We start from the raw sequence: 23,029 nt of genomic DNA on the forward strand, positions 1-23,029 counted from the left end.
TAAAAGAATTGAAGTCTGCATATTAAGGAAATTATTTAGACTGCCAAAAAATCTAACTATCGAGTATATATATTTGGAATTTGGACTGAAAGGAGTTGTAACAGAATGTCTGAAATAAATGGTGATGTGCTATGACAATTTGATGTTGTTAGACAATGATATAATAATAGTCACTTATATACATGCCTATCTCCATATAGAAAGCGTTACAGCGTTTGGGACCATTGGTAAAATTGTCAAATTGTATAGGAAATGGTCTGATGGATATGAAGTAGCCTTATCTAATCGAGTGTCTAAGAGGTTTAAATTATGGCTAAAACAAAAAATGTTAGTATATAGCCAAGAATGTCATCTGATAGAATTCGCCACAAAGAAAAATAGCAGGCGTTATTTTCAATATTGGATGCCCCGTTTAACTATGCCTGGATACATTAGAGCGTACCCTAACTCCTATATATTTCGAAATGATCTTTCAATGAAATGTAATGGTTGTGCAACCTTGGAAATAGTAGGCAATAGATTGTGGAGTTTGCTAATCTCAAGTTTGTGCCGGCTGTGTGGATGTAATGAGATAGAAACTATGAAACATCTGCTTGTTGACTGTGAAAGTCTAATCAAGTTACGTGAATCATTTTTAAAAAGTTACGACAATACTGTAGATTGTAGTGGTGCTAATAGAATATGGCCTAATTTTATGAAAGGGGATGATGTAAATTTTATGTTTTTTATGTTGACATTTTATCTGAAAATGATTTTTAAAGTTTTATCCTAAATCGAAAGTTGTTTTAATATGTTCATCGTCGTGCAAGATCCTTGAGCTACATTCATCAGTATTGCAAACGCATGAACTAGTGTTTAAATTGTAAGTTTTATGTGTATATGTATGTATGTAATTTATGTTGTATATACAAAGCCGATTGGCTACAAGTATATAATAAACTGAAACTGAAATTAACTCTAATAGTACAAAAATATTCACATATAGGGCCTGGTTCACAGAGCGTTTTCCTATGGGATTGCGCCATTATAAAACCCTTCTGTGAATCAGGCCCTAAATGCTAAAACCCCAGGCGGCACGCTGCCTGATTAGCCCCTTGGTACTTCAACTATTTAAAGACCTTTGGCCCTACATGCATCCCCATAGAGCACTGGAGCAGTGTAGTTAATGTCATCATTATTATTATTATTATTATTAGTGTGGACCTAGCTTCGAGAAGCAACCTAGCGCTTTACAATCATAAAGGGAAGAACGCAGTGAGGGAAGCACAGCAACCAGAGAGTGGGGAGCTAAGAACAGGGGAGGTAATTTGTCTTCATGGGATCGACAAGCAACCCTGGGAGGAAGCAGTGGGAATCATCAATTCCCTTGGGACAGAAAAGATTAGCCCGAAGGAAACACAGCTCATCAGATACAGAGAACAAGCATCCTGGTGAGAATTAAGTAGGCCATCCTTTGGAGGACGCTAAATTGGTTGTCCCAGCCAAAAAAGTCATGCAATAAAATCTTGGTAACTGGCACCACAGGACAATACCTGTCCTGTGCCATCTACAATGCTGCAGCCGCTGAGCGGCGGTGGAGCAGGTGCTCCTCAGCACTGCCGGAGCAGTGTCGTATGCCCCAGAATATCAGGGATCGAAAGGTAAGCCATCGGGCTACACCTTACCCAACATCGACGACACAACAGGATCGAGTCACCATTTTTATCTATATTGTGCCAGTAGCTGCATACTACGATTGCGCCCCTTCACTGGTTCTTCATCTGCTATGAACCCAGAGCAACCAATATTCGCCATTAGCAGCCATGAGAACTCCCCATGCAAAGATGGCCGCCATGGTCGTATGACCTGAACGAGAGCACAAAAAATATCTGTTGCCATGATTCTGCACATTGGATTAGCCAGTCGTCTGTACATTATGGCCAATCACTAGCCGGTAGGCGCAGCCGGGCCGTCGCCCAAAAGACCTCGCAACAAGGACAATACCTGTCCTGTGCCTGTCCGTGGCGGTACGACGGCCGTCGCCAGGACTCTCTGCTAACTACGCTATCCAGTGCCACACCATTGTGGATAGACTCGGACGCTACCTGTAGGTACATTTCCCTCATACGCTTCACTTTCCTGTTCAGATCCCCCTCGCTCAATACATCAGCACAGAGCAGCGATGCAAATTATGTAACGTTTTGCTATTCACCCGCATACTACCACTGTATGCATCACTATAACTGTTGTAACTGTACCTTGCCATCCATTTGAGACCCGTTGCCACTTGTCACGGCATCGTGTCACCCAAGACCCTTTTGGTCACATGTTATTGATGTTACTACTCATCCATGAGCCTCCGGTCCCCTGCTAACTGCTATATGCCAAAGACCCTATTCTGGTTGCCGGCCATTGCTCATGATATGTACTTGAGACCCACAATCCTGATGCAAAAATTGTGTTAGGGCCCAGGTGCCTCCCATGCATTGCCTCATCCTGCGGATTAACTGTGTTAGGGCCCAGGTGCCTCCCATGCATTGCCTCATCCTTGCGGATTAACTGTGTTAGGGCCCAGGTGCCTCCCATGCATTGCCTCATCCTTGCCGATTAACTGTGTTAGGGCCCAGGTACCTCCCATGCATTGACTTATCCTTGCTGATCAACAGGTTATGGTTATTGTTTACGTAGTGTGCTCATCCGACCTCATTGGCATTGCCTTATTCTTGCTGCTAGGCGGAGATCTGGCCCAGGTGCCTCTCCTGCTTTGACCTTCTTGCTTAATACTGCTGCCCAACTGTGATCTGGCCTAGGTGCTTAGTTGATCTGGTGTCTAGGTGTCCGGTTGCCTCACAGGCACTGCCTTATTTGTGCTGATTATTCAAAAAAGACGCTAAGTCTAACAATTCTGCTCTGTACAATGGCTGCCACCTTATACATTGGTACTAGAAGCCATGTATGCTTCACTGAGCACCCTCCAGCACCCTTCCTAGATCCCAGCCTACCTAAACCGACAAATACAGCCACGTATAATGCCACTTCCATCCAACCTACTCATTACAGTGCCCCACGGACAGCAACCTATGCTTCTCTACCATGTGCCACGTCTAATAGAAACATTAGACTCCGTGCCAGATTAACAAAACTACATGAACCATTGAGAATATCTCTACCTCCCACCAACCGGAAAACAAACCACCAGCATATGCTGAAACATAGTCATACCAACTTGTCACCTCCACTCTTTATTTCCAAGACCAACGCCTCCCAAACTAACAATCATAAGCGTAAGCTAACTGATAATATCACAGCTAAACCCATCCAGGTCAAAGCTGTAACTGAAGCCGGCCCCCTTAAAGGCGCACTTCTCAATGCGAGATCGCTTGTCGCCCACGCCCTCGACATTACTGACCTAATCACAGAAGGTAATCTGGATTTCCTTGCCATTACTGAGACATGGCTACATAACGCGGCAGGACCATCGCTTATGTTAGCCATCCCAGATGGTTATACAATAGTCAGACAAGACCAAGATGCGCTATCGCCATCATCTCCAAAAAGTGTCTCACCCTCAGACTCGCCCCTACCCATTTGTCACAATCCTGTGAAACTTTATCTGCTAAATTCCAGATAAACAATTCCCAATCACTGACCATTCATCTAATATACAGACCGCCGGGTCCTCTTGGTACCTTTGAGGAGGATCTGCATAACATAGTCACTAACAACGTCAAACCATCCTCTCAATTACTCTTATTAGTGGATTTCAACATAGGCTTTAATGACCTGATGGATAAAAACACTACAAATATAGCTAATACCATCAATGCATTAGGCTTGTCTCAAAAAGTTAATAAACCCACCCACTTGAAGGGGAGAACCTTGGATTGGATAGCGGATTATAATTGTACAGCTACTATCTCTTCCATCATGCCTCTACCTTGGACAGACCACTCACTGGTATCCTTTCACTTATCCACTACCAGACCCACTCCCACAGCCCCTCTACTAGCGCCACCTTGTCTAACCAGAAACAAAAAAAGCATTACAGTAGATAAAGTAATCCCTGCGATCCCCCCTACTCTTAATGCATTACCAGAAAATCTAGATCCCAGTATCCTAGTCCATGAATTCAACATTATGGTGACCATCTTAGATAAAATTGCCCCACTCAAACTCAGACCTAGCAAACCAAAAGCCCACTTAAATAAATGGTTCACGCCACAGCTCAGAGACTTATGCCTCCTGAAAAGAAAAAGTGAAACTAACTGGAGACTTTGCCCATCTAATGACAACAAAGACAAATTAACCTCGCTCTCCTCACACTATAAGAATGAAGTTTGCTGGGAAAACGCAACTCTTATGACAAGCGCATTGCTAAATCCAATTCCAGCATGAAAGAACTCTTCTCTATACTAAAAGAACTAGAGTCACCCATAGCTATTCCCGATATCTGTACTAAGGATAAGTCCTGGTGTGCAGACATCCAACATGCACTAGCAAACAAAATCAACATGCTCCAAAATAAAATACAGCAAAAAAAAAGAAACGCTGAACCTACAGCACCTGGCTAAAAACCCTCCGCCTAGTGGCCCACCGATGGCAGATAACAATATATTCCACTTCACCAAAATGTCTACCCTGGAAGTAGAAACAATTATCCTTTCACTGAAGCCTTCCAATTGCAAAGGTGACATCTGCCCAGTGCAACTAATAAAAGATGCGGCCAGAGAACTATCTCCGTTCATCGCCAAATTGATAAATGCCTCCTTTGCCTCAGATTCCATCCCTGCCAACCTAAAACAGTCTTGGGTGCGCCCCCTCCTCAAGAAACAGACATTAGATCCTCTCATCCCTACTAACTACCGTCCCATTATCACGGTACCATTTTTACTCAAAATATTGGATAAAGCTGCCTACAACCAAATTCAGAAACACCTACAATTGCATAAACTCTTAGGAGACAGACAATCTGGCTCCCGCCCTTTATACAGTACGGAAACCGCCCTAATTGATTTAAAATCCCAAATCGATGAGCTGAGAGACAGTGGGAGGACAGTACTCCTGCTCTTATTTGATCTTTCAGCTGCTTGATTTAGTGGACCACAAGGTCCTCTGTAGACACCTTGACTCCGCCGCTCACTTCTCCCCTGAGGCTATCAGATGGATTGAATCATTCCTGAGCGAGAGAACCATGAGAGTATTCTCTCCATCGGCAGCCGCAGACCCTACCCCTATCCTGTGTGGTGTTCCTCAGGGTTCTTGTGTCTCTCCAACGCTATACAACATCTTCACCAAGCCCTTGTTCGATGATTTGGACCATGTGGGTATCATCTACACTAATTATGCAGATGATACACAGATTCTCCTCCCACTTTCTGGAGATCATAGTAAGGACACAGAGTTGGTGAACAGGGTATATCTTATCATCCAGGCATGGATGGCCACCCATGGCCTGTGCCTGAACGATAAGACTGAGTTGATAATCTTGGGTACACATGCCAACATCAAAAAACTAGGCCAGGAATTTTCTTCATTCATTATCGATGGGAATATAATCAAATTCTCCAAGGAAGTAAAAACCCTTGGTTTCTACTTGGACTCCACTCTGTCCTTTGATGAACAGGTAAACTCCTTGTCCTCCACCACGGCCTACACTTGCAAGCTGATAAGAGCTGGCAAGCCATTCCTCTCCAACGACAGTTGTTTGAGCCTGGCCAGAGCCTTAATACTATCCAGAATTGAATACTGTAATGCCCTATACAGTGGAGTTAATAAAATCACCACCCGGAGGCTACAAACTTTACAAAATAACACCTTGAGAGCAGCACTTGGCATAAACAAAAGAACCCATATCTCCTCCATTAGACGCCAACATAAATGGCTGTCCACTGACAACAAAATACAGCTAAAGACGTTATCACTGACCCACAAAGCGTTAAATAATGCGGCCCCCAGCTACCTTACAGACAAACTTCACAGAAGAATCTCTCTCAGACCAACTAGAGCTGGCAATGCTAATTGCCTGGCTATACCCAGATACTGGCTTACCACGATCGGTGGGAATAGTTTCCCAGTGAAGGCTGCCTAATTATGGAACCTACTTCCTCTAGACATAAGAGCAGACCAACCCTACCTACATTTCTGAAAAAATGCCATCAAACACCTCATCTCTACAGACTTGCCTATTTTTCCCAGTTAAACTCTTTTTCCGCTTGTAACTTGTATATTTGCACATTACATATTTTTGTATAACCATATATGCGTTTATATTGTATATTTTGTATATTTTGTAACCTTGTAAGCCTTGCATTTTCTTTCTGCTGCGCCCTGTTAGCTACGGGTCTGGTGCGCATAAAAAGTGACTAAACAAACAAACAAAAAACAAACAAACCAATGGTGGCCCCAGCAGTGCCGTATAACCAGATATGATAGTTAATCAAATGTCAATTGTCTGTGTCAGAGAACCAGGAAATGGGCCAAAAAGGCCGGATAGCCGAGCTTCCTGGCCTTCCATTGTGTTATCGGTACTGTACGCACGTTATTTTATGTTAAAGGTTCTTATTCCGCGCACTGTCACCACCTGCGTGGTCCTTTGGCGCTCTTGGCTATCCATCCTCCAGACTTTGTTATCCTGTCGTTTATTAAGGAGAGCTGCCGGTAAGGCAGCTCTCCATCCCTGCATTAGCGGCAGGGATGGAGAGCTGGATGACAGAGCTCCTACAGAATCATTGCAGACTGAAGTGGCCATTTTTTCTGAGGGCAAATTCCCGACAGGCCAGTTTGTGTGAACCGCAGCCTGTCGGGACTGCTGCATGCACTTTCCCCACATTGACGGGGAGAGGCAGGAAGGGGTTGAAGGGGAGCAGCAGAGCAGCATTAGGGAAGCAGTGAGGTTTCCTAGGGTGGAGGGCACAGGGGACAGAAACCAAGGGACCGGCACACCGGAGGAACTAAGCGGGCCTAGTGGGTGCAAGGGTGGCCACCGCACCGGAGAAAGGTGGGGATGGTGAGGGGCTAATGGGCTGGGGCTGTGGAGGTGTCCCATATACAAGAGAAGGGTCAGGGCCAGGTGAATGGGACTTCACTCCCTGCAGTGCCAAAACCATACCCAGGAAAATGGGTCTCTGCACGAGTGTCCTCCGGGGAATTTTCATTGAATCATTGCAGAAATATGGCCGCGGCAACAAAAGCGTAGATGTCTATATGCCTTCATGCCCTTAATGTGCATTACATTGTGGAATCAGAAATATTCAAACCTGCAATCGGACCAAATAACATCTGCAATGTAAAAGGCGCATAGCCGCTGACCTCTCACAAGTAACAACTGAAGCCCAGAATCTCATTTGTTCCAATGAGGGGTTTAGTGTGTCCGTTGAAAACGCTTCCCTTTCAAGAAGTCTTTTTTTAATCCTTCCGCTAAAAGCGCCATGACTACCACCAACCTTGGAATGAGGACCATAGATCTTGGGAATGTCAAGGCATGTCTCTAATTGAACGTTTCAGTGAACTGAGAAGTCCCAAGCTCATTGAGTCTCTATTTTGAGCACTGTAGCAACAGCAATTCCGGTAAACCACCGGCCCGCACACTCACCTTGTGGGATGCTGGAACAGAAGTATTCGGTTTCTAAAGCACACTGCGGCATCGAAATCTTCACCACTGCACAAACCAGACTCAGACCTAAGAGCACTGAAAAAAAAGGAAGTGCAAAGTTTAAATGCTGGCAGAAATATTTGATGTCATGTTTGGTGAAAGAAAGACATTGCAGGTGGTTCCCTCGTAGGTAAGTGTTTCTACGGGGTTGTAATGCTCGGTTTCCCAGTAACGCTACCAATCTAAGTCTTTGATCAGAATAGGGATGGATGGAGAAGCAAATCTCATGTTCATTTTTTACAATTCCCTCCCCGCCATCTTTTTTCTCCTCTCACACTTCCACTTTATCCAACTATGCGGCTGAATATAAAATGGCGCACTCCGTCTCTATAAGACATTGGGCCTCATTATGGGTCCGGCAGTAACGGTGCTGGTGATACCGGCGGGTTGCCGCCGAACCCGTAATGATTTACCAGTGCCTGACTTCCCGGTAACACTGGGGGATTACAAGCCTGCAGAGTTGTAATGTGCCGGTCCGGAAACTATGGTGCCGGTAAGCTGCCCAGAAAAAACAGGCCGGTAAAATTACCAGCACCGTTGTTTCCAGACCATTGTTCCCAGACCCACACACTTAGAATGAGGCCCATTGCCCTACTTAAGGAGACCACTCTGAGACCACTGCCCTTGGCATGTTGCGCTTTACAAAAAGAAATAAACCAGGAACTTATCAGACAAACATTTATTTTGGGCTCTTATTGGAAAAAAATGAACAAACGTTTTAAAACTTACTCTGAATATTTACCACACCTGTTCAATACACATCACGAGAAGTGAAAAACCGAAACAAAACCATTAATCTAACACCACCTGTTGCCAATTAGATCCATTTTAGTGAAACTATAATCAAAAGTCATTGGGATTTGAACCCCGATGTTGGAGGTAGCCTTGACGGTTTTACCGGCAGGGCTACCCCCAAACTCTCATTCGTCTCCGGCACCCATGAAAGGGGAATCACTGGGCCATTCCGACCTCAGCAGATCTGGTGATTCCCTTTTGCGCGGGTGCCGGAGCCGGTACGTCCCCATTCCCATTTCATTCCACATAGGGCTCAATGGGAATGGGGAGGATGGTTGCAGCGGTACCTTTTATAATGGTATCGTTGCTATCATCATGTTCTGCTTGTGGGTGCCGGAATGGCCACCAGGTCAGACCTGGTGGCTGCAAGGGCACCCGCGAGCAGAAGTCCTAGAATGGCGGTACAGTAGCAACGGTGCCGGTAGCGATACCGGCGTCGTTGTTGCCTTACCACCATACTCCGATGAGGCCAAATGTTTTTAAAAGAAAAGCAAAATAGTGTATTTTTTTCCTTTATTTGGTTTGGTTTGTATAAACCTTTACAAAATATTAAAAACACGATTTCAGAAGTTCATTGTACAAAAGTGTAACAGAAGAAGTAAACGGTTCAAATCATGTTAAAAAAGTACATAGGGACTTAAATTATCCGCAATAAAGCATATAATCATGACAAAAGAAAAACAGAAAACACGTATCATCTCACCCAAACCAAAAGAATTGTTACCCTCACTTAAGTTCACTACAAAACCTGGTTTTAAAATTAAGTTAAATTCTGATCAATTAAAAAAGAGCACAAACATTTCTCAAAAATGTTGCAACCCTGATGTTTAGGTTGCCTTTGCTATTGTGTAGCATTTTCATCCAGATAAATTCCCTATCAACATCAGCGGTATTTGATACATACTGACCAAAATATAAGAGCCTTTTAGCCTTGAGTGCCGGGCACACCAGCAAAATATGCTGTAAATTCTCAACCATCCCTTCTACACAGCAGAATCTACACCATGTCCAAGTACCTAACAGAGTCAATCTAATAGAGTTAATCTAGTTTGTAGCAACCTAAAATGCATAAAATCATTTCTAATTCTTTTATTAGGATATTTGGATAAGTAATTTTCCATACCTGGCAACCATTTATTTGGTGCACATACTTGATGGTACAGTTTTGATTCCACAATTCTATTTTTCGTGTGTAACCAATCAAAACCCATAACACTTTCTTTAGTCGTTGAGGGTTTATTCATAAGAGAGGTTACCGAGATACCTAGACATCTCAAGGTCTGTAATGCCTCAGAATTCAATGCTTGTATAAAAGGATTTTCAATGTCCTGACCTGAACAGAAGTACAGTGAACTAACTTCGGTTGACTCACATTTTCTCCACAACATAAGTCTTTTCCAAGTTTCCCAAGCCAAGAGAGAGTTTAAACCAAGTTCATACTTAATTAAATCAAAAGGAATGCATTTCAGAAAAAAGTACAGAACTGATTTCCAGATATAGCTCTCAGTGGAGGACCAATCCCCCTCACAAGTATTTGATTGTAATTCCGCCCCATAAATTAATCGGGGAATGGCTTTTTTCATGTAAAATTCTCTCAGAGGAATCATTGTAAATTTGCCAAATTCGGATTCTATAGCGCATATTTGTCGAATGGCAATATCCACTATAAGTCTAAGTTGTGTCCTAAATAAAGGTCTCGAATTAGCCCCAGATATAACAAAGCCCAGATATTTAAACACAGGCTGAGCTTTAAATTGGTTGTTACCACATGACCAGGAGTATGTGTTTAACTTCTTATTTCTTCTTCCCAAACGAACTATCACTGTTTTTGAAGGATTGATCTTCAATGATATGGAGGTAATAAATTCTTCAAAAGCTTTGAGCATTCTTCGGAGACCAACCTTAGTGTTGTCCATAAGGAGGAAATCGTCTGCATAAGCTAGCCAGGCAAGACAGGCATTCCGTAATCTGGGGGCTACGAGGCCTTTGTTTGACAAGGTAATATCCGCACCACTCAAGTAAAGTTAAATATTGTAGATGCCAGCCTGCAGCCTTGACGAAGACCATTGTGTATAATAAGTTTGTTGGAGAGAGTGCCCTCAGAGTCCAGTCTGACTTTCAGTACTTTATCTGAATAAATAGCCATTACTATATCCAACAGAATGGGGGGCATCTTCAATACTCTCAATCTCTCCCACAGAATAGTTCTATCCACCAGATCGAAAGTGGAGCTTAGATCCATGGATGCAACAAAGATTGAACCAGCACCCTTCTTCATAGCTTCGGCTTGCAAACAATTAAGTATCAACCCACCACATTCAGTTCCCAAATTTTTCCTAAAACCTATTTGTCTTATATCCAAGATTTGTTCCTCTAGCATCCACTTCTGTACATCCTTAAGAACCAATGAAGCGAACAGTTTTGATTCTGGATCTGCAATGGCAATTGGCCTACAACTCGAAGGACATAGTCGTGATCCCTTCTTAAAGATTGGGATAATAATCGATACCCTCCAAGACAGAGTAATAACTCAAGTCAATAGTATGTTTTTAAACAGAATGGTAAGTATTTTTACCCATATAACAGGTTTGCGCTTAAAAATGTTGTTAGATAAGTTATTAGGCCCAGGTGCTCCTGATTTTTTAGATTTATTAATTAGATCTTCAATGTCCCTTGTGTTGAAGTTCAAAAGCTATTGAGATTTACATTTCACGGTTACAGGTACTTCATCCTTTTTGGTGTGATACAAGTTAGCAAAGTGTCCCAACCAAGTGGATTCATTAATAGGATTAAGGAGTATCTCTTTCTGTGGTTTATCTAGATCATTAATTATGTTCCATAAATTGTCTGAATTGGTTCCTCGTAAGGAGTTTAACATAACTTCCCCGTCCCTCTGGGATCTGATAATACAATGTTGAATAGACCAGTTTTTATAGTTTTGCTTTATTTTCTTTAACTTAACCACTGAATCAGTAGTCGAGTGCCCGTCTTTCCTAACCTGTCTAATATCTTTCCTCATCACACGCTTACGATCCCTCACTTCCTGATCGAAATTATGGGTCTTATGGTTATTACAAGTTTTCCTATAACCAAAGGAGTCCTCCATTTTTGTAAGGGAGCTACTTATATAGTCTGTGAATTTGTGGGTCGATTATGTGTCATCCCGGAAATAATCGGAGAAGCTCTCATGATCTTTAATCATAGTGGCAGGAAAGCATTTGGTTTTTTTCCCATTCCACTTAATTCTGTTCCCTGCACGGTTAATATCCAGATCTTAGTTGTATGTCATTTTTTGATTTTTTTGATCCACCGTGCCAATTTCTAGGGAAAGCATACAGTGATCACTGAGATTGGACTCAATGATATCAAACTTTCCTGTACACACCCACACCCACAGAGCAGATAATATAATCAATCGTGGATTTAAGGCCTCTAGCTTTCCAAGTAGGAAGATGATTAACAAGAATTCCCAGCCCCCAAACCTCAGTAAAATGAGACCAGATTCTCCCCCGACGCTTCGGGTTGTCCCTTAATGATGGTAAGGCCTTGAGATTACGAATGTATAGGTCACCAATTATAGGATCCTCAAGAATATCTGCATTGAGATCCCCAACAATCACAATATGCCCCCCTAGATTCACAGCTAACCAGCTTTCCATTTGTGAGCCCAAGTTACACAGTTCCAACCATAATTGATGATCCGAATGTTCCGCCGAGTTCCAATATGTATTCACAAACAGAAACGCAGTATCAGCGGTATTAAACTTCAGTATATAACCCACCACTAAAAAGTGTTGAGAAAATACCCATTCACCAGTAATTCTAGGGTTAACATTGTTTTTCACGGCAGTTACGAGACCGCCTTTCGGCTGGCCACGCCTGCCCCCTTGTGCACATAGCGAAGAAACCATGAAACCCTCCCAACATGGGTGAACCCTCGACCAAGTTTCTTGAATACACACGAAATCAAAATGGGCAAGATCACTCATGAGGATCGGATTATGCAACAGATTTAACGATCCTCTTGACATCCAACTCAGTAATTTCAAAGCTAGTTTCTGCGGTACTAGAGAGGCTTCCCCAGTTTTTAAGGGTATCAATAGACTCACGTAAGGTCAAGGCAAGCCACCTCCAATCCTGTTTTTCCAAGTTGTCAACTACATCCTCAGTTGCCCTAACCGCATTACTAGGAGAGACTTCCTTCACATATCTATTGTTAGTCAGCAGCAAGTGTTTTACCTGAGGTTGAGTATGTACAAATTCAAAAAATTCATAACCTCTATGTTGAAGCTGCTCAGCCTCTTTCAAAAGCAGGTTTCTGACCAATGGCGACAGAATCACTAATCAGACATAGGTCCTCATCACGAGTTTGGCGGTAACCCTTAAATCCGGCGGTCGCGCTATTACCGGCGGATTTAAGGGTCCGCCAAATCAGGGCTTCAGCGGATTTCTCCCCAGCTCTGAGCTGGGGGGAAATCTGCCGAAAAATCGTGCTATTGATGCTCGGTTTCCCAGTAACGCTACCAATCTAAGTCTTTGATCAGAATAGGGATGGATGGAGAAGCAAATCTCATGTTCATTTTTTACAATTCCCTCCCCGCCATCTTTTTTCTCCTCTCACACTTCCACTTTATCCAACTATGCGGCTGAATATAAAATGGCGCACTCCGTCTCTATAAGACATTGGGCCTCATTATGGGTCCGGCAGTAACGGTGCTGGTGATACCGGCGGGTTGCCGCCGAACCCGTAATGATTTACCAGTGCCTGACTTCCCGGTAACACTGGGGGATTACAAGCCTGCAGAGTTGTAATGTGCCGGTCCGGAAACTATGGTGCCGGTAAGCTGCCCAGAAACAACAGGCCGGTAAACTTACCAGCACCGTTGTTTCCAGACCATTGTTCCCAGACCGGCACACTTAGAATGAGGCCCATTGGCCTACTTAAGGAGACCACTCTGAGACCACTGCCCTTGGCATGTTGCGCTTTACAAAAAGAAATAAACCAGGAACTTATCAGACAAACATTTATTTTGGGCTCTTATTGGAAAAAAATGAACAAACGTTTTAAAACTTACTCCGAATATTTACCACACCTGTTCAATACACATCACGAGAAGTGAAAAACCGAAACAAAACCATTAATCTAACACCACCTGTTGCCAATTAGATCCATTTTAGTGAAACTATAATCAAAAGTCATTGGGATTTGAACCCCGATGTTGGAGGTAGGTAGCCTTGACGGTTTTACCGGCAGGGCTACCCCCAAACTCTCATTCGTCTCCGGCACCCATGAAAGGGGAATCACTGGGCCATTCCGACCTCAGCAGACCTGGTAATTCCCTTTTGCGCGGGTGCCGGAGCCGGTACGTCCCCATTCCCATTTGATTCCCCATAGGGCTCAATGGGAATGGGGAGGATGGTTGCAGCGGTACCTTTTATAATGGTATCGTTGCTATCATCATGTTCTGCTTGTGGGTGCCGGAATGGCCACCAGGTCAGACCTGGTGGCTGCAAGGGCACCCACGAGCAGAAGTCCTAGAATGGCGGTACAGTAGCAACGGTGCCGGTAGCGATACCGGCGCCGTTGTTGCCTTACCACCATACTCCGATGAGGCCAAATGTTTTTAAAAGAAAAGCAAAATAGTGTATTTTTTTCCTTTATTTGGTTTGGTTTGTATAAACCTTTACAAAATATTAAAAACACGATTTCAGAAGTTCATTGTACAAAAGTGTAACAGAAGAAGTAAACGGTTCAAATCATGTTAAAAAAGTACATAGGGACTTAAATTATCCGCAATAAAGCATATAATCATGACAAAAGAAAAACAGAAAACAGGTATCATCTCACCCAAACCAAAAGAATTGTTACCCTCACTTAAGTTCACTACAAAACCTGGTTTTAAAATTAAGTTAAATTCTGATCAATTAAAAAAGAGCACAAACATTTCTCAAAAATGTTGCAACCCTGATGTTTAGGTTGCCTTTGCTATTGTGTAGCATTTTCATCCAGATAAATTCCCTATCAACATCAGCGGTATTTGATACATACTGACCAAAATATAAGAGCCTTTTAGCCTTGAGTGCCGGGCACACCAGCAAAATATGCTGTAAATTCTCAACCATCCCTTCTACACAGCAGAATCTACACCATGTCCAAGTACCTAACAGAGTCAATCTAATAGAGTTAATCTAGTTTGTAGCAACCTAAAATGCATAAAATCATTTCTAATTCTTTTATTAGGATATTTGGATAAGTAATTTTCCATACCTGGCAACCATTTATTTGGTGCACATACTTGATGGTACAGTTTTGATTCCACAATTCTATTTTTCGTGTGTAACCAATCAAAACCCATAACACTTTCTTTAGCCGTTGAGGGTTTATTCATAAGAGAGGTTACCGAGATACCTAGACATTTCAAGGTCTGTAATGCCTCAGAATTCAATGCTTGTATAAAAGGATTTTCAATGTCCTGACCTGAACAGAAGTACAGTGAACTAACTTCGGTTGACTCACATTTTCTCCACAACATAAGTCTTTTCCAAGTTTCCCAAGCCAAGAGAGAGTTTAAACCAAGTTCATACTTAATTAAATCAAAAGGAATGCATTTCAGAAAAAAGTACAGAACTGATTTCCAGATATAGCTCTCAGTGGAGGACCAATCCCACTCACAAGTATTTGATTGTAATTCCGCCCCATAAATTAATCGGGGAATGGCTTTTTTCATGTAAAATTCTCTCAGAGGAATCATTGTAAATTTGCCAAATTCGGATTCTATAGCGCATATTTGTCGAATGGCAATATCCGCTATAAGTCTAAGTTGTGTCCTAAATAAAGGTCTCGAATTAGCCCCAGATATAACAAAGCCCAGATATTTAAACACAGGCTGAGCTTTAAATTGGTTTTTACCACATGACCAGGAGTATGTGTTTAACTTCTTATTTCTTCTTCCCAAACGAACTATCACTGTTTTTGAAGGATTGATCTTCAATGATATGGAGGTAATAAATTCTTCAAAAGCTTTGAGCATTCTTCGGAGACCAACCTTAGTGTTGTCCATAAGGAGGAAATCGTCTGCATAAGCTAGCCAGGCAAGACAGGCATTCCGTAATCTGGGGGCTACGAGGCCTTTGTTTGACAAGGTAATATCCGCACCACTCAAGTAAAGTTAAATATTGTAGATGCCAGCCTGCAGCCTTGACGAAGACCATTGTGTATAATAAGTTTGTTGGAGAGAGTGCCCTCAGAGTCCAGTCTGACTTTCAGTACTTTATCTGAATACATAGCCATTACTATATCCAACAGAATGGGGGGCATCTTCAGTACTCTCAATCTCTCCCACAGAATAGTTCTATCCACCAGATCGAAAGTGGAGCTTAGATCCATGGATGCAACAAAGATTGAACCAGCACCCTTCTTCATAGCTTCGGCTTGCAAACAATTAAGTATCAACCCACCACATTCAGTTCCCAAATTTTTCCTAAAACCTATTTGTCTTATATCCAAGATTTGTTCCTCTAGCATCCACTTCTGTATATCCTTAAGAACCAATGAAGCGAACAGTTTTGATTCTGGATCTGCAATGGCAATTGGCCTACAACTCGAAGGACATAGTCGTGATCCCTTCTTAAAGATTGGGATAATAATCGATACCCTCCAAGACAGAGTAATAACTCAAGTCAATAGTATGTTTTTAAACAGAATGGTAAGTATTTTTACCCATATAACAGGTTTGGGCTTAAAAATTTTGTTAGATACGTTATTAGGCCCAGGTGCTCCTGAGTTTTTAGATTTATTAATTAGATCTTCAATGTCCCTTGTGTTGAAGTTCAAAAGCTATTGAGATTTACATTTCACGGTTACAGGTACTTCATCCTTTTTGGTGTGATACAAGTTAGCAAAGTGTCCCAACCAAGTGGATTCATTAATAGGATTAAGGAGTATCTCTTTCTGTGGTTTATCTAGATCATTAATTATGTTCCATAAATTGTCTGAATTGGTTCCTCGTAAGGAGTTTAACATAACTTCCCCGTCCCTCTGGGATCTGATAATACAATGTTGAATAGACCAGTTTTTATAGTTTTGCTTTATTTTCTTTAACTTAACCACTGTATCAGTAGTCGAGTGCCCGTCTTTCCTAACCTGTCTAATATCTTTCCTCATCACACGCTTATGATCCCTCACTTCCTGATCGAAATTATGGGTCTTATGGTTATTACAAGTTTTCCTATAACCAAAGGAGTCCTCCATTTTTGTAAGGGAGCTACTTATATAGTCTGTGAATTTGTGGGTCGATTATGTGTCATCCCGCAGATAATCGGAGAAGCTTTCATGATCTTTAATCATAGTGGCAGGAAAGCATTTGGTTTTTTTCCCATTCCACTTAATTCTGTTCCCTGCACGGTTAATATCCAGATCATAGTTGTATGTCATTTTTTGATTTTTTTGATCCACCGTGCCAATTTCTAGGGAAAGCATACAGTGATCACTGAGATTGGACTCAATGATATCAAACTTTCCTGTACACACCCACACCCACAGAGCAGATAATATAATCAATCGTGGATTTAAGGCCTCTAGCTTTCCAAGTAGGAAGATGATTAACAAGAATTTCCAGCCCCCAAACCTCAGTAAATGAGATCAGATTCTCCCCTGACGCTTCGGGTTGTCCCTTAATGATGGTAAGGCCTTGAGATTACGAATGTATAGGTCACCAATTATAGGATCCTCAAGAATATCTGCATTGAGATCCCCAACAATCACAATATGCCCCCCTAGATTCACAGCTAACCAGCTTTCCATTTGTGAGCCCAAGTTACACAGTTCCAACCATAATTGATGATCCGAATGTTCCGCCGAGTTCCAATATGTATTCACAAACAGAAACGCAGTATCAGCGGTATTAAACTTCAGTATATAACCCACCACTAAAAAGTGTTGAGAAAATACCCATTCACCAGTAATTCTAGGGTTAACATTGTTTTTCACGGCAGTTACGAGACCGCCTTTCGGCTGGCCACGCCTGCCCCCTTGTGCACATAGCGAAGAAACCATGAAACCCTCCCAACATAGGTGAACCCTCGACCAAGTTTCTTGAATACACACGAAATCAAAATGGGCAAGATCACTCATGAGGATCGGATTATGCAACAGATTTAACGATCCTCTTGACATCCAACTCAGTAATTTCAAAGCTAGTTTCTGCGGTACTAGAGAGGCTTCCCCAGTTTTTAAGGGTATCAATAGACTCATGTAAGGTCAAGGCAAGCCACCTCCAATCCTGTTTTTCCAAGTTGTCAACTACATCCTCAGTTGCCCTAACCGCATTACTAGGAGAGACTTCCTTCACATATCTATTGTTAGTCAGCAGCAAGTGTTTTACCTGAGGTTGAGTATGTACAAATTCAAAAAATTCATAACCTCTATGTTGAAGCTGCTCAGCCTCTTTCAAAAGCAGGTTTCTGACCAATGGCGACAGAATCACTAATCAGACATAGGTCTTCATCACGAGTTTGGCGGTAACCCTTAAATCCGGCGGTCGCGCTATTACCGGCGGATTTAAGGGTCCGCCAAATCAGGGCTTCAGCGGATTTCCCCCCAGCTCTGAGCTGGGGGGAAATCTGCCGAAAAATCGTGCTATTACCGCCGCCAGGAAATCCGCCCTTGGTAAGAGCGTGAAAATTCCCCATTGAGCCTAATGGGGAACGAGGCATTCCCGAATGGGTTCAGTGGGGAATGAGGAATTCCATTACCGCCAAACCCGTGACCCGGCGCTAATAGCGCCGGGGGTTTGGCGGTAGGGCTAATACCACCGGCGCTAATACCGCCGGCGTTACCACCCAACTCGTGATGAGGCCCATAATCTAGTTGTTGCCTATGAATATAGTCAACTAGATCAATGTCTGCCGAAGTGATCAAGCTTAGATCTGGAATTTGACCCAATGAAGATAGTATAAATGGCCTCTTTAGAGAGGTATTAGCAGGGTCGTGAAATAAGGTTGTCAGAACAAGCCCCGTTAACTCCTGTCGCACAGGATCTTTCAGGTCAAGCCGCCAGTGATCCTGGAGCTTTTCATCGAACCTCCACACAACCACTCTGTTTATTAGTTCCATGCCTATCCCTAGCCGAATATGGACAGTATTCGTCCTATGTCCCAACACAATTCTTGACCAACGGTTGCCCTGCCAAAAATTGAGAAGCCTCTTGTGGGTGCTTATCCTTAAGGATTCTCATTATGGATTGATATAATGCATCATCATTCACACTTAGTTTAGTATCCCGCTCATTAATCATATTGCTGGGGTCTATGTCGGGTTTTTCTGGATTTTAGATATTTTCCCTTGAGTTCGTATCAAGATAGTTATCTTTAGATGCCTTATCAGATGCGATTTTCCAATCGGTGCTACCGAGACCATTATTGACCGTAGTGCCTACATGGTTCCTCAGTGGGACGACACCACGGCCAATTTCACCCACATATCTGATCTTACTTTCTAGCATAACTACACCTTTTCTATTTGGGTGCGTATTGTCCTCACCATCTAGTGGCTTAAAAGATTCCACAGTGGTTCCCTGTGGCGGAGCCGCATTAAAGATCTCATACAAATCATCCCAGTGTTTTTTTTTTCCTCAGAATTTCACAAAGTGGATAATCCCCCTCAATGTATATGCTCTGTGTTGATTGATCTGTACATCTATTTGCATTTAAAGGGGGGTCTTTACAGATTATGGGGATTTTTCTTTGTGGTTGGTTGTTTACAACTTTCTCGATGACTTCGCCAAACCTCCGTTTTTATTATTATTATTTTTTTCTCAATTTGGCTAGCTTTTTCCCTTGTCTTTTTGAAAGTCTAGATTCGATCGTACCAGTTCCCTTCATATTCTGGGATTCATTCACCCCCTGATCACCTTGTTCTTTTTCCGCCGGATCATTGTTAGTACTGACCAAGACTGTCTCGGCTTCAGATTCCTGAGTAGCAGATATAACAATAATCTCATCTGCTAACAGAGCCGAGAGAGACTTTGCGGACCCAGAACTAGCATCTCCACGCTTGGGGCTCTCCCCCAACCTCTCCATCAATATTTTACTCAATGAGTCAGATAGTTTACATGGTAATAACGAGATTTCAGAAGCCAGATCCACAATGGATTCCGTTTGCTTCCCTAATTCTGCAAGTATTAGCCGATTGAAGAGGCTCATCATTACACAGAATTCGGGAGCAAATGTATCAGACTGGCTTGTTAAAGATTTCGCTTCATGCGTAGGAAGATTATTAGAGAGGTCCAACAAATTATCATAGTTGAAGTCACTAGGAGTACAGTTATCATTTTCAGATGAGTGCGACTCGGAATCTTTACTTGAATCCAAGGCCTTCATTTTAGCCGACATGTTGTTAGGCAAATCATCCTCCCCAAACAGTGGTTGTGAGGGGTCTATATTTTCATCCCTCTATTTGTCTAACAATGAGCACTCTTGTGCACACTGCAGGAGTTCCACCTCCTCTTCATTTACTTCAGGCAGCGGTAAGGCTGCAGCACGAGCAAGACTAGCTCGTCTGGTACTCACCGCTGTAAAGAAGTTGGCACCCACTTCTTTGCGTATAAGCGGCAGTTTGTTTTCCTCATGATTAATCAGAATCCACTCTTACACAGCGTCTCAAGTCAAAATAATTACAGCACAAACCACTGTTCCGCGTCGGCCGCCAGCCGAACAGCCCAACAGCCACACTTCCGAATGCACTACGGATGTGTGCGCGAGATGCGCGTGCACCAGTGCTTAACAGGAAGTGGCTGAGGCTGGGGGTGGGCTATGGGGCGGACAAAAGGGGCGGATCTGGAATGGAAAAGAAAAGGAGAACCTTGGCGCTCTCTGGGAATTGTGCATTCGCAATAACACAATAGCAGGAAGACCAGCGGGAAACCCGCGGTCTTGTTAGATGCGCGCACCAAAGTCCCAAATGAAATACAGGTCCCAAAATCCAAAGTTACTTTTGTTACATGAGAGTGAATCCTCCTCCTCACGTTTCAGCGGCCTCAGTGCTTCCTCTTGCCGACAGGCAGAATCACTTCAGAACACTTCAAAACTCACGAAACAGGCAAGGAAACAGCAAAAGTTGAAGAAGTTGCAGCCCAACAGCCACACTTCCGAATGCACTTTGGATAGTGTATTTAAAAAAACCTGCCACCCGGTTTTTCTCAGCTCGATGCATTTTCGAAAAATTATTAAAAGTACGTTTTCTACAGCAAAGGGTTTACAAAAAAAAACGGTAATTGTGAAGCTCATCCTAGCATGTGTTGTATGATGCATGGGGTATATAATATGTAAATAATTGTAGGTGGCAGGGATTCATTCAAAAGCAGGGCCGTGCCTATGCATTAAAGCACTTTTGAAGCAGCGCTTCCTCAACAGCTGACCTTTCGTAGAGAACATCGTAAATGGAGGGTTCCATTTGTTTCACAAAGAAATGTTCACAATTGGGAGTAACTGAGCGAATTGTGTGGAACTCAGGCGGAAGTTTATTTATTAAGTGGAGACATTTTATAGAATGACATTTTTAGAGGATAAAGTTCTTCCTATCAATTTGCACATTGAAAACAGGAATATTGTTAGACTTGTTAGAGCCTCATTAGCGCATAGATTTTCTTCTGCGTTACATAGTTTGAACAAACACTGATGACTCGAGGTGTGGCATATACCTCATGTCCCAGGCTCTTGAGGAACATGTTGAATGCGTTGTGAATCGGGAGCCATTTTGCCAGGTGGAGGTGAGGAGAAAGTGAGAGTTTCAAGAGCAGAATCGAAAGAACGAGAAAACGGAGAGCATGGAGTGTCCTTTACCAGGGGTTGACTGCGAACCAAAAGTGGCCCTGGAAATGCCTTCCAAAGTGGCCCTGTATTACACAGTGCGAGCGAGCCCAACTCATCCAGGTACTCTCTGTGTAAGAAAGTGAGGAGAAATAGGTATTTTATAGTGCACCTGTGCCTATATAGGGATTAAACAGCAGTTAAGCATAACAAGAAATTGACATAAAACATTGGTTGAGAGTGAGGAAAAACATACCTGAAGCTTAATAACAAATTCCTTTCTTCAAAGGGATGTGGGGATGAGTGGTGGAAGGGGATGAGGTGACTGAGAGAGATGGTAGGAGGGGGATAGAACCAGGGTACCCACAAATAAGAGGCCCATGGTAGAGAGACCCACTTGGAAATCTCCAGAGGTCCCTGTAGGCCATGTCAGTCACGGTCTCTGACATTACGGGTCAAAGGTGAAGAGGCGGTGACCGAAAGAAAAAGGACAGTCCCTGATAATGGTGGTGTGTCCCTGCCTCAGCAGGGCAGAGGAGGAGGAGGAGGAGGAGGAAGAGAGATTTGATTTTGATGTATTTATATCACATGCGCCACGAACCAATCCACATCTAGGCGCAGGTTTTAACATTTGCAATCAGCTGACTGAGAGTAAAGCTCCATAAGGAACTGACACTTATCACTGGAAGATAAAGGTTTTCAGTGCTTCCCTAAAGACCCTGAGGGAGGAGAGTCAAGCGGTAATGCATTCCACAGCCGGAGTCCGTAGATCGCGAAGCGTCTGTCATCTCTGCAGACGCAGCGAGGTGATGGAATCGCTGGCGGGTGCAAATTAGCTGATCGCACGCAGGGCACGGGTCGGCTGATATTGGGAAATGTTGTTAACTCAATAGGGAGGGGTCGATCCATGTGTACATTTGGATAGCAGGCACAAGATCCTCGCATGTATCCTCTGCCTGACAGGCAGCCAATGCAGGCATATCCGGGGTGCAGGGACGGATGCTAGTTTGCGAGGCTTGAAAATGAGTCCGACTGCTGCATTCGGAGCCCTCTGCAATCGCTTGGGTTGTTTGCCTGGTAGACCTGATAACAAGCTGTTCACATGATCCAACCTGGAATTAACCTGCGAGCCCAGCACCGTGGCATGACGTGTGGATGGGGTATATGGCATACATTTTATACGATGGATTGTACTGTTGCTCCAACCTGTAGTCCACACCCTAAATGCGCCTGCCAGAAACCTCCTAGGTTCTTGGCCTTGTATGTCAATGTCCTGGGGATACCAAATAAACGAGGAGGAGTAATCTTTGTGGGCCCCCCCTATGATGTGTTTGGGCCGAATAAGATTAGCTCTGTTGTGATTGGGTTCAATTGCAGTGGGTTGATCGCCATCCAGAGGCTGAGTTCTGTGTCCACTGTATTACATTAAGCAGTGACTACAGATTTGCTGTCCTTCATATGAATCGGGGTGTCATCTGTGTATGAATGCTGTCCCGGGTCATACTTACCGGGTCATACTTAGTAACTACATTGCCACGAGTGGTCTCATATAAATCGGGGTGTCATCTGTGTATGAATGCTGTCCCGGGTCATACTTAGTAACTACATTGCCACGAGTGGTCTCATATAAATCGGGGTGTCATCTGCGTATGAATGCTGTCCCGGGTCATACTTAGTAAATACATTGCCACGAGTGGTCTCATATAAATCGGGGTGTCATCTGCGTATGAATGCTGTCCCGGGTCATACTTAGTAAATACATTGCCACGAGTGGTCTCATATAAATCGGGGTGTCAT

General features: G+C 43.2%; 1 protein-coding gene across 1 annotated transcript in view; it reads right to left on the reverse strand.

The window, feature by feature from the left end:
* Positions 1-23,029, reverse strand: part of LOC138471744 (uncharacterized) — a 144,038-nt gene that overhangs the window by 65,142 nt on the left and 55,867 nt on the right. Inside the window, exon 2 of the mRNA XM_069609550.1 lies at positions 7,571-7,666. Within this exon, the coding sequence (XP_069465651.1) occupies positions 7,571-7,666 (96 nt within the window). The remainder of the gene's footprint in view (positions 1-7,570; positions 7,667-23,029) is intronic.

The sequence above is a fragment of the Ambystoma mexicanum genome, chromosome 8 (assembly GCF_040938575.1).
Source record: "Ambystoma mexicanum isolate Mex_15411 chromosome 8, UKY_AmexF1_1, whole genome shotgun sequence".
Classification (NCBI taxonomy): Eukaryota; Metazoa; Chordata; class Amphibia; order Caudata; family Ambystomatidae; genus Ambystoma; species Ambystoma mexicanum.